At 41.0% G+C, this 13,078-nt stretch overlaps 1 protein-coding gene across 2 annotated transcripts in view; it reads right to left on the bottom strand.

Annotated features, from left to right (window-relative positions):
* Positions 1-13,078, bottom strand: part of ECT2L (epithelial cell transforming 2 like) — a 133,418-nt gene that overhangs the window by 66,641 nt on the left and 53,699 nt on the right. For both annotated transcript variants that reach the window (XM_062186833.1, XM_062186834.1), the window contains exons 4-6: positions 6,177-6,339; positions 3,051-3,303; positions 1,829-1,994 (exon numbers count right to left, since the gene is read on the bottom strand). In XM_062186833.1, the coding sequence (XP_062042817.1) occupies positions 1,829-1,994; positions 3,051-3,303; positions 6,177-6,339 (582 nt within the window). The remainder of the gene's footprint in view (positions 1-1,828; positions 1,995-3,050; positions 3,304-6,176; positions 6,340-13,078) is intronic.

The following is a 13,078-nucleotide window of genomic DNA, read 5'->3' as shown; positions in this document are numbered from 1 at the left end:
TTAACCAGTATACCAAACCCTTGGCCTAAACTTGATTTTTGATCAGTACCAGTATGTCCTCTGGGCACCAGTTGTATGTACTGCACAGGTCCACAGCCTCAGCACCTTACACTCTCTCTGAGGTTTGGAAAATGGCAGCAAATGGAGATCCTGAACTGACTGAGGCCAACTCTACCCTCAGAGCCTCTCCCAGAACGTTCAGACACAGGAGTGTCAAGGAGTGAAGGTGAAAAGGGCATTGGAAGTTTGAGGAGTTTAGGTTCCGATTTTTTTTTTTTTTAAAGATTTTATTGAGAGGTAGAATTATTGACAGCAAGAGGGAGAAACAGAGAGGTCTTCAATCCGCTGGTTCACTCCCCATATGGCAGTAACAGCTGGAGCTGGGTCAATCCGAAACCAGGAGCTTCCTCTGGGTCCCCCATGCAGGTTCAGGGGCCCAAGTGCCTGGGCCATCCCCTATTGCTTTTCCAGGCCATAGCAGAGAGCTGGATAGGAAAAAGCGCAGCCAAGACTAGAACCAGTACCCAAATGGGATGGCGGCACCACAGGTGGAGGATTAACCTACCGTGCCACAACACTGACCTCAGGTTCTGAAGTTTGATGCCATGATTCTTTAGCAAGTAATGCTACCTCTTAAGCCTGTTTCCTCATTTGAAATATAGGTAAGTGTATGACTATGATTTGTAGAATCTCAAGTTAAAAAAATTATGTATCTAAGAAGTTACACATATTGTGATAGTTCTCAACATACAGAATGGATGAATAGGGCAGGAATTGAGATGTTGGTAATCTCATTACATAGTATGACTTTGGTCACTTAATGCATTTGGTCACTGACATTTCTCTACCTTGGTTAACAGAATAGAATTATATTTGAATATACAAATATAAACAGGAGTTGCATTTGGATATCAATCCATAAATATGTGCAAAAATATTATTTTTGCTCAATAACTTTATCCAGAAAATGTACTATGTCCAACATACAGCCCCATTGCAGGATTAAGAATGTTTGAAATGCTAAGTTTCAAATGTTGTATACTCATATTTCCCTCTTCAGAAGGCATGTTAAAGAAATATTCTTGAAAATTTGACACTCAGCAACAGAAGTCACTGTGTACTTACATCCCATGTGAGATCTGTCCTTAATGTGTTGTCTAATGTGCAGTGATGCTATAACTAGTACTGAAACAGTATTTTTACACTTTGTGTTTCTGCGTGGGTACAAACTGATGAGATCTTTACTAATTATATACTGAATCGATCTTCTGTATACAAAGATAATTGGAAATGAAAAAAAAAAACCTGGTGTTAAATTGGAAATGGCATAGAAAATTAATTAATTTTTAAAAAAAATATTATGTAGGATCTCTGTCTTTAATGTGCTGCACACTCTTATTTAATGCTATAACTAGTACTCCAACAGTATTTTTTTTCACTTTGTGTTGCTATATGGGGGCAAACTGTTGAAATCGTTACCTAATATATACTAAACTGATCTTCTGTATATAAAGAGAATTGAAAATGAATCATGATGTGATTGGAAGGGGAGAGGGAGCGGGAAAGGGGAGGGTTGTGGGTGGGAGGGAAGTTTTGGGAGGGGGAAGCCATTGTAACCCATAAGCTGTACTTTGGAAATTTATATTCATTAAATAAAAGTTTAATAAAAAAAGAAATATTCTTGAAAATTAAACAATTATTCTTACTGCTATTTCACAGGCTATAAGCCACATAATTATGCAAGACCCCTGCATCTTAGCTAAGTTTTTCTACAATAACTTAGCATCACAGGAGGCTCTGGAGCCATGGGTAAGTGAGATTTGCTTACCGCTTGGGCAAAGCTTCTAGTGATGCCAGAAGCAGCTTCTCCTGAGCTTCGTGCAATCCCATTTGGGCCCTCACAGTCTGGGAGAGACGTGGCTGGCATTTGGATTTTAACAATCTAGAGCAGCATGTTCCACTCACCCAAGGGGGCCGAACTTTGAATAACTCCTCTGAAAAACAGACAGCACCAGGCTCAGCTGTTTACTTCCGGCTTCTCCCAGCCAAGTCTACATAGATAAAGGCATCAACACTAACGCTGTACCCTTGGCAATGCACCAAGCAACAACAATTCTGGCCACCTTCACACTCTGGATTTCTTGTCCTCTCGGCACTGCGGCTCCAAGTTACCAGTCATTTCAGGTCAAGAGACAAAGCTCAGAGAACAAGCAACTCTTCCCAGGGTAGACTCCACACCCATTTCTGCCCCTCTTGGCATCAAGTAATTTTCCCATTCATTACTCACAGTAAGTGGGGGGAAAAAAAGATGGGAGAACCCAAATCAACTTTGTTGCTTAATTTTTATATACTACAAATTATAAGACTTAGCTGAAAATGTGTCTAGTCTATTCTTCAAAATCTGATTTGTCTTCACTGACTTGAAAGGCAGAAAAACAGAGGGAGATAGACAATAGCAGATCTCTCATCTGCTGGTTCACTACCAAAATGCCTGTAACAGCCAGGGGTGGACCAGGCTGAAGTCAAGAGCCTGGAACCCATCTGGTTCTTCCACATGGATGACTGGGATCCAAGTACTTGAGTCATCACTTGTTCTCTCCCAGGGTATGCATTAACAGGAAGCCAGGATCAGGAGCACAGCCAGGATTAGAACCCAAGCCCCCTACTCTCTTTTCTACACTTTTTAAAAAGTGTAATTCCTCCTACTTATATTCCCATTTTCATTTCACTTCCTTTTAAACTAATCTCAGTTCTTCTGTCTGAATCTATTTATTGGCTTTTGCCTGTGTCCATACATCTTTCTCCTTGTTTTGGTCTTATAAACCTGAAAAGAACCAGGATAGCAATGGATACATTGACACTTGACAAGATATGTTACCTGAAATATTACTGCTTTAATTATCAATTAACTTTAAATATGTAATAAAGAACTGGAGGATGCCTGCACACTATTCCAGAATGACAGCGCTATCTTCTGTTGCAATTTGTACACGAATCCATTTGATTCTTCAATACTTGTATATGAAATAAAGTTTGAAAATGCTACTCACTCTTACGCAGTGCAATTTTATCCCAAATTATTTTCCTTAGGCACCTCTCTCTTTGTCTCTCCTGTAGCTCCTCATCATCAGTTTTAGGTTCATTCAAAGTCCCATAAACAGCAGTGGCTTCCCTAGGCGTTAGCCAATCTAAGTTGGACACACAAGCAATATAGTGGTGCTTCCAAGCTCCATACTCATTCTCTGTTGGCGTGTAGGGCAGAAACCATCCAAACTTGATGCATTTGGGCATCCATATGCAATCCTTCAGAAAGAGAGAAAGATGAAGTACAGGTTTTTTTTAAAGGACAGTTTTCTAGTAGTAATGTTTTCAGGAATACCAATAAAAATTTTTTATTATATTGAAATTTCTGGTGTGATTGACTTGCATCTAAACTTACTCTGTAATGAAGATGTTCTTTGGTGAGTACATGTATTATAAATGAGCATATGTACCCATGTTTGTGATACTAATTCATTATTACTTCCCATAGCATTCAATTACTTTGACCCTAAATTTTTTTGTAAAAAAAATTTTTATTTATTTGAAGGGCAGAGTGACAGAGAGGGAGAGACAGGGATCTTTGATTTGCTGGTTCACTCCCCAAATGGCTGCAATAGCCAGGACTGAGCTGGGCAGAAGCCAAGAGCCCAGAACTCCATCTAGATGTCTCCAACTTGGGTAGCAGAGACTCAAGTGCTTGGGCCATCTTCGGCTGCTTTATCAGGTGCAGTAGCAGGGAGCTGGATTGAAAGTGAAGCACCTAGGACTCAAGCCAACACTCTGACATGGAATGCCAGCATCAAGGTGGTAGCTTTACTTGCTGTGCCACAATGCCAGCCCCAACCCTAGAGTATAAGAATATAAGAATTTAATGTAAGTAATGTTGTAGTTTCAGACTAACCCTCCCTGAGAAGAGTTTTGATTGAACCATATGATATTGCTTGTACATATAGTTGACCCATGAAAACAGAAAATGTCATGTGGTTCAAAGTAATCAATATTTCGACAAAGTATTAAGACAATTGTTTGAGAGCATTATACAGCCACCAACATAAGGGCACATGCAACCAAGGCCCCAGGGAGAAGGGAAACCCAGAGAGGGAAGCATGATAGCTGGTTTCAAATTTTCCCTTGAAGCACTAGCCAATTCCAAAGTGAAGCTTAGTAGACTGAGAAGCACAGCAGAAACCCATGGCTAAAAAACTTGGAGCCTATAAGGGACACAGACTGAAATCCAGGGCCCATCAAGGGGAAGAGACCTGGTGGTCACATCAGGGTTCAGCTGAACTCCTTGCAGGAAGGATGGGAATGAGTCAGACAAAGCATCCCAAGAAGTGTAGCCAGAGTTGGAACAGTTCATCCCCGATTGGATTTACATGCTCTGTTCCCAGCTCACCACATGCCAGGTGCAAAGTCAGTTGTGTCTGGAGGAAAGCAGCATCATCCAGAGACTCAAATGATCCCATAAACCATTTTATACCCAAGATCTGAGACTCTCTGTGTATTCTGTTTATTTTTGAAAGACAAGAACTATTTGTTTCTTCTTGTGATTTTTAGTCACTATAGAAACACTCAGAATATCCAAAAAGTGTCATTATCAAATGTGAACTTGGAAAAAAGCTCAATTAATATGTCTAAGAAATTAAATGGCTAAGTGGAAAATTTTAGCAAAACAATCAAGTCATCCTAGAGCTGAAAAGCATAACTGAAATTTAGAACACAAGGGATGGGTTTGAGAGAAGCCTGGAACCCAGCTAAAGAAATAATTAGTAAACACAAAGACAGATCAGAAGAAAGTACAAATGGAAACACTGGAAGCCAAAAGGATGGAAACTACACATAAAAGAACATAGAACTTCTTGAACATGACAAATCAGTCTCACATTTATGTATCGAAATCCTGGGGGGTAAGAAAGAATGGGGAAGAAGCAATATATAAAAAGACAACATCTGAGAACTTTTCCAAACTAATGCAAGACACTAAATCTCAGATTCGAAAACCAGTGCAAAAACACAAGCAGAATAAATAAACTTATGAATGAACTTCACAAGTTCACTGAGAGGGCCTGGCTGTGGCATAGTGCATTAAGCCACTGCCTACGATGCTGCCATCCCATATGGGCTGAACATTTTCAAGCGCTATTAATCCAGGTCGTGCAGCAGGTATGTGCCATGACACTTCCACCAAAAGCCAACCAAGATATGAGATTAGGGTCTCAATACAAGACAACCTGGAAATCTAGTACAACCCAAACAAATCATTGGATGGCATCTAAAGTATGACTGCCATTACATCTTATTAAAGCTTTTAAAAGGAAGCTAAGAAACAAATAAGCCAGAGACAGAATTAATAGCAGGTGTTGATTTTAAATGGCTACTGTTATTAACTACTTTCAACTGTTGCTAAAGGGTCAAGATTTGTAGCCCTGCACAGATGTTAGCCAAAGAGGGATCAGCTGAAGTTATGGTTGTGGAGCAACTTTCTAGGGTTATCATGGATTGAATAACACATAAACTACCAAGCTGAAATCATTTTGACAAAGAAAAATTAACTTAAAGATAAAGCATTTCTAAATAATTATACTGAATTTTTCCATTTTAAAAATGAAATGAATTGGGCCAGTGTTATGGCATAGCCAGTGAAGCCACCTCCTGAGATGCTGGCAAGCCAAAGGAGTGATGGTTCAAGTTCCGGCTGCTCCACTTCTCATCCGGCTCCCTAATGGCCTGGGAAAGCAGTGAAAAATGGCCCAAGTGCTTGGACTCCTGCCACTCCTGTTGGAGACCCTGATGAAGCTCCTGGCTTTGTCTTGGCCCAGCCCTGGTTGTTGGGGCCATTTGGGAGCAGCAGATAAGAGATTTCCCTCCCTCTCTTTCTCTCTCTCTCTCCAATTCTGTAAATGTACCTTATAAATAAATAAATCTTTAAAATTAAATGGATTACTAGAATAGTTTATAGCCCCCTTATTACAAAATAAATTGCTGTTTTTCACTTAGTCCCATTTTTTTCTCTTAAAGATAATTATGGTTCAGGTGCCCTCAGCTATAACCTTCAGAGAAAACAGCTACCCTAATTACCCATTACTGGTTACAATTGGGTTTTGCCCTATTACTAAGAAGGCACAAGTAGTAACCTGTTCAGTTAAAAACTTCCAGGGCCAGCTGACTTGGGCAGCTACACACAGGTCTTTTGGATTCAGAAAGGAAAAAATATACAGAGAAATGAAGCGTGGTAACACTGTAGAGAAATCCACTTTGGCTACTTGTGTCCTTTCTGAAAACCAGTCTTGGACAAACCTAAAAAAAAAAAAAATACAGGAATTTAGTTCAGAACATTAATATGTAAAATTGACTAAAATCAGCGTGATTATTGATACTGGCTTTTTCCCAATAAAAATAATTAAAACCTAAGCACCATATAGCACCACTTTCCACTATTCATTCTAAAAAGGAAGATGAGGGGCCAGCATTATGGCATAGCAGGTTAAGCCTCAGCCTATGATGCCGGAATCCCATATAGGAGCCAGTTCAAGACCTGGCTGCTCCACTTCCAACACAGCTCCCTGCTAATGTGCCCGGGAAAAGAGCAGAAGATGGCCCAAGTCCTTGGCCCCTACACCAACATGGGAGACCTGGAAGAGGCTCTGGGCTCCTATCTTCGGAGTGGCCCAGCCCCAGCTGTTGCAGCCATTTGGGGAGTGAATCAGCTGATGGAAGATCCTCTCTCTCTGCTAACTCTGCCTTTCAAATAAAAATAATATATCTAAAGAGGAAGATGAATAACTAAAATTCACAGAGAATAAACATAAAATGAATCTGTTTACACCATAAACCTTTCTCCCCTTAAGATTTTTTTTTTAATAAATTTTATTTTTTTTAAAGGGAAAGGGTTTTTTGGGGGTGGGGGAAACCTGACAGACCAGAGGGAAAGGGCAAAGAAGAAAAAGAGGGAGAAGGAGACCATAAGAGAGATCAAGAGAGAGGGCAAGAGACAGAGAGACACAGAGAGGGAAAGATTGAGAGAGACAGAGACAGAGAGAGCCATGTGTTCAGGAACAGGTGCTCTTAAACTTTGCTGGGGGTGGGCAGGAAAGTAGGAGCAGTAAGCAGTGGATCCCACTAGGATGGGGGTGGAGCTGACACCAGTTGTTGGGCCATGGGGTCACCTGGCTTCCAGCTATGACAGCAGGGGCTGGAGCCTAGGATCGTGTCCAGGGCGTAGATTGTACCACAGATAAGACTGTGCCATTTTACTAACATCCCCCCATTTTTTTTTTTGACAGGCAGAGTTAGAGAGTGAGAGAGACAGAAAGGTCTTCCTTTTCCATAGGTTCACCCCCAAAATGGCCGCTACAGCACACTGCACCAATCCAAAGCCAGGAACCAGGTGCTTCCTCCTGGTCTCCCATGTGGGTGCAGGGCCCAAGCACTTGGGCCATCCTCCACTGCCTTCCTGAGCCACAGCAGAGAGCTGGACTGGAAGAGGAGCAACTGGGACAGAACTGGAGCCCCAACCGGGACTAGAACCTGGGGTGCCAGGTGCCGCAGTCAGAGGATTAGCCTAGAGAGCCGCGGCGCCAGCCTCATTTTGTTTTTTATAAAGCAACAGCTGTATGGGATTACATTAGCTCCAGAAGTCCAGGAGGGGCAGAGGGATGATGATCTGTCTTTAGAGCTACTTCCTGCTGACGTGGGGTGATGAGGTACTTTGCTAGCATGGGGTGATGTCTCAAATCTCTGTCTCCTGGGTAGGGAGCCGAGTATATCCCTGTAGCAGCATTTGGTTGACTGCCTAGTTTGTGAAGGCCTTAGTTCATTCCATTATCACCTCCTGTAAATACTTAGACACAGTAGTATAAAAGACAGGGTGAGAATAGCAATCAATGGTCCTAGTAGTGGCATTACCCAAGTAATGAGAAAATTTCATAGAGGAGAGGAAATGAGGGGGCTCTCTGGACCCTTGTGAAGACTGTTTAATAGACATGGTTTAATGCTGATCTCAGTCAAGACTGGGAGAAAGGCCACTCATCTTTTGCGGGTAGAGGGGTCTGTCTGTAGAGAAATTCTGAACAATTATTTAATATTAAGTAAGGTAGAGGACCATCAATACACACAGGTTGGGAGTAGAGCCGTTGATGTAAGAGTAGAGGCTATGATTACAAAGGAATGAGGCCCTAGATGGGCTAGATAGGGTCTAGAACAAAGGACAGAGTCATTAGTAGAGGACCTAAGAAAGGTGCTAGCTAAACCACAACTAGGTTTTCTGATTGAGAGGTAAATAACTGGCAGAAGGGGTCTGATAATAATTGGGTGGGCTTTAAGGCCTTGTCAGTTATGAGGCCCAGACTTATCTCTTCACATGTGGTACATCCTAAGGGAGGTGACTTCTTTTTTTCTCTTTGTTGACTTTTTACCTAGCAGGTCTGGGAGGAGAGCTGGCCAGGTAAAGACAGGTGGTATCTCTAACAGGAAATGTACAGTTCTGCCTCAATGTTACTGATCCTACTTGGCCATCCCCTCAGAAGCAGTGGTTACTTTGGAAGCTGGGCTGAGTGAAGGGATTTTCGGCTTAGAGCAAGCAAGATCTGTGGCTCTGACCTGGGCGTCCTTCGACTCCAGGGCAGTTCTATTTCTAGTGACCCAACTCTTGACTGGCAGAGCTGCCAGGGCTCTTCATAAGCTGACTTCTGCAAAAGCTGGCTTTCCACATTGAAAGCCACTGCAGTGGATTGGCTTGTTGGGTCTCTTTGAGGGCAGATCACTGTACAGAGTCGCCTTTAATAGGCCTACCACCTATGTTAAGATTTTATCTATTTGAGTTACAGAGAGAGGTAGAGACAGAGAGAGAGGTCTTCCATCTGCTGGTTCACTCCCCAGATGGCTGCAACAGCTGGAGCTGTGCTGATCCAAGGCCAGGAGCTTCATATGGGTCTCCCATGTGGGTGCAGGGGCCCAAGGACTTGGTCCATCCTCCACTGCTTTTCCAGACCATAGCAGAGAGCTGGATCAGAAGTGGAGCAGCCAGGACTCAAATCAGCACCCATATGGGATGCCGCACTGTAGACCAGGGCTTTAACCCGCTGAGCCACAGTGCTGGCCCTTCTCCCACCCTTATCTTTATCCCACATTCAATAAGCCAGCAAGCCCTGTCCATTCTACCTCCAAGATACGTCCTCAAATCCAACCACATCTATGCATTGCAACTGCAATCACTTGGTCCAAGCACCTGCAAGTCTCTTCTGCATTATTGCCACAGCCTCTGAGTCAGCTCTCTGCTGCCATTCCAGGCTTCCTGGTGTTCGACACAGCTGCTCAAGTGACTTCTTATAAATTATATTTCACTCAGGCAAGTAAAACCCCACAATGATTGCTAATGCAATTAGTGTTAAAAACCTACTACATCACACTTAAGGGTGAACTATTCAATACCTTTCCCCTAACATCAGGAACAAAGCAAGAATGTTCAGTCTCTTTGCTTCAATTAGCATGTATTACAAGTCCTAGCCAGTTCAACAGGGCAAGGCTAGGAGGGAAGAAATTTATATTAGAAAAGAAGAAACAAAAGTGTCTCAATTCAGGTAGCTTGCATTTAAGATTTACAAAGCAGTTAATAGAAACAGAATCTGAAAAACAACTATTTAAACTGTTGCTAATTATCTTTCAAACATCTATTCCATTTTTCATTCCTGATTATTTATTTTTGCTTTTTCCTTTATTACAGTTGCTAGAAGTTTATCAATTCCATTACTATTTAAGAAAAATTAGCACTTGTTCTCAGAGATTATTTGTTGTTGCTTGGACATTTTCTATCTTACTGAGTTTCATTCTTTATCATTTCTTCTACTTAAAGTGTAGTTTGCTATTTTTTTTAGTTCCTTAAGGTAGAAATTTAGATGATTTTTTCTTTTCTAATAAAATCATTTAAAGTGATACTTTTCTCCAAAGGCTTTTTCACACTCAGCACACACCTCTGGGTATTCACTGAAAGAGACACTGCACTAAGCCACAGACACACATTTCAAAGATAAAAGCCATCAGAGGAAAAAAAACAAATAGTATCTCCACAAATGCATTTTAAAAATGCAGAAATTCAACAAATTAAGGATGAAAACATGACCCCCCATATAGACACACAAAGAAACAAAACACTTCAATACTAGAATGTAAAGATTAAGAGGTTGATGAAATGCCTTAAATGGAATTTAAAAGATTTATTATAGGATTATTCAGAAGCAATCACTAGTAAATCGAAAAATTAAAGAAATCCATGACATGAATGAAAATTGAAAAAATTGAGACTTTTAAAGAAAAATCAAAATGAAATATTAGAAATAAAATAGATCAAATAAAAATGTGGTGAAAAGCCTTAACAGACTTGGTGAAACAGAAGAAGGAATATATGACTTAGAAGACAAATCTGGCGGCGGAAGCGGAGCCGGGTGGCGGGAGCCGGGCGGCGGGAGCCGGGCAACAGAATCTCGCCAGCGGCCCCGGTGGCGGGAGCCGGGCAACAGAATCTCACCAGCGCGGGAACCAACGGAGGAGGGTAAGACCTCAGAAACCCAAGACATTGGGGTGGGGGGGGAAACAGAGGCCTCTCCCTTCACTCACCAAGCAAAACAAAGAGCACCGCGATTTTACATATCTAAAGCGCAGCCAAACTCAGTAACTTTAGCAAAACTGGAGAACACATTGAGGGCTGAATAAACTCTTTGTGTGGTCCCAGAGGTAGATCAAACGAATACTCACAGAGGCCAGATTTCAACTACCCTAACTCCACTCCCAACTGAGTCAAAAAAAAAAAAAAACAAAAAACCATAAATTATTTCCAACATGCCAAACAACAAACATAGAAGCCAAGGTAACAAGAGCAAGGAAGACACTATGATGCCCCCAAACGAGAAAGACACGCCAAAGCAAGATTATGAAGATGAAGAGTTAGAGGAAATGCAAGAAGCAGATCTCAAAAAATTGATAAGAACATTAAGAAGTTCTCAAAAACAAATTCTTGAACTACAGAAATCCTTAATGGACAAGATAGAAAATCTCTCCCGTGAAAATGAAATATTAAGGAGAAATCAAAATGAAATGAAACAACTAGTAGAACATGAAACTGAGGTAGTGACAAAAAACCACAATGAAATGAAGAACTCAATAGATCAAATGGCAAACACATTAGAGAGCCTTAAAAACAGAATGGGTGAAGCAGAAGAGAGAATATCGGAATTAGAAGACAGAGAACAGGAAAGGAAACAGTCAAATCAAAGAAAAGAAGAAGAAATCAGAAATCTAAAAAATACTGTCAGGAATCTACAGGATACTATTAAAAAACCCAACATTCGGGTTCTAGGAGTACCTGAAGGCATGGAAAGGGAGAAAGGATTAGAAGGCCTTTTTAGTGAGATACTAGCAGAAAATTTCCCAGGTTTGGAGAAGGACAGAGGCATCCTAGTACAGGAAGCTCATAGAACCCCTAATAAACATGACCAAAAGAGATCCTCACCACGACACGTCATAATCAAATTCACCACAGTGAAACACAAAGAAAAGATCCTAAAATGTGCAAGAGAGAAACGCCAGATTACTCTCAGAGGATCTCCAATTAGACTTACAGCTGACTTCTCATCAGAAACCCTACAAGCCAGGAGAGAATGGCGAGATATAGTCCAGGTACTAAGAGAGAAAAACTGCCAGCCCAGAATATTATATCCTGCAAAGCTCTCATTTGTGAATGAAGGTGAAATAAAGACCTTTCACAGCAAACAGAAATTGAAAGAATTTGTCGCCACTCGTCCAGCCCTGCAAAAGATGCTTAAAGAAGTACTACATACAGAAACACAGAAACACGGTAGCCAATATGAAGGAAGGTAAAGGAAGGAAACCTCACAGCAAAAGATCACAGGAATCTCAAACCAGATATTAGAAAATATCTTTGGCAAATGGCAGGGCAAAGTTACTCCTTCTCAATAGTCACATTGAATGTTAATGGCTTGAACTGTCCAGTTAAAAGACACCGAAGGCTGATTGGGTTAAGGGACAAAACCCATCTTTTTGCTGCTTACAAGAAACTCATCTTTCCAACAATGATCCATACAGACTGAAAGTGAAAGGCTGGAAAAAGATATACCATGCCAACAGAAATGAAAAAAGAGCAGGCGTAGCCATCTTAATATCGGACAACATAAACTTTACCACAAAAACTGTCAGGAGAGACAAAGAGGGACACTATTTAATGATTAAGGGATCCATTCAACAGGAAGATATAACAATTATCAATGTATATGCACCGAATCACAGGGCACCAGCTTATTTAAAAGACTTGTTAAGGGACTTAAAGGGAGACTTAGACCCCAATACAATAGTACTGGGGGACTTCAATACTCCACTCTCAGAGATAGACAGATCAACAGGACAGAAGATGGACAAGGAGACAGCAGATTTAAATGACACTATAGCACAAATGGATCTAACAGATATCTACAGAACATTTCATCCTACATCTAAGGACTTTACATTCTTCTCAGCAGTATATGGAACCTTCTCTAGGATTGACCACATACTAGGCCATAAAGCAAGTCTCAGCAAATTCAAAAGAATTAGAATCATACCATGCAACTTCTCAGACCACAAAGGAATGAAATTGGAAATTAGCAACTCAGGAATCCCCAGAGCACGTGCAAACACATGGAGATTGAACAACATGCTCCTGAATGAACAATGGGTCATAGAAGAAATTAAAAGAGAAATCAAAAATTTTCTGGAAGTAAATGAGGATAACAGCACAACATACCAAAACCTATGGGATACAACAAAAGCAGTGTTAAGAGGAAAATTTATATCAATAGGTGCCTACATCAAGAAATTGGAGAGGCACCAAATAGATGAGCTTTCAAGTCATCTCAAGGAGCTAGAAAATCTGCAGCAAACCAAACCCAAACCCAATAGAAGAAGGGAAATAATTAAAATCAAAGAAGAAATCAACAGGATTGAATCCAAAAAAACATTACAAAAAATCAGCCAAACGAGGAGATGGTTT

Source organism: Lepus europaeus, chromosome 3 (assembly GCF_033115175.1).
Source record: "Lepus europaeus isolate LE1 chromosome 3, mLepTim1.pri, whole genome shotgun sequence".
Taxonomy (NCBI): domain Eukaryota; kingdom Metazoa; phylum Chordata; class Mammalia; order Lagomorpha; family Leporidae; genus Lepus; species Lepus europaeus.
Note: the sequence above shows the minus strand (reverse complement) of the source record. Positions and strands in the feature narration are given on the sequence as shown.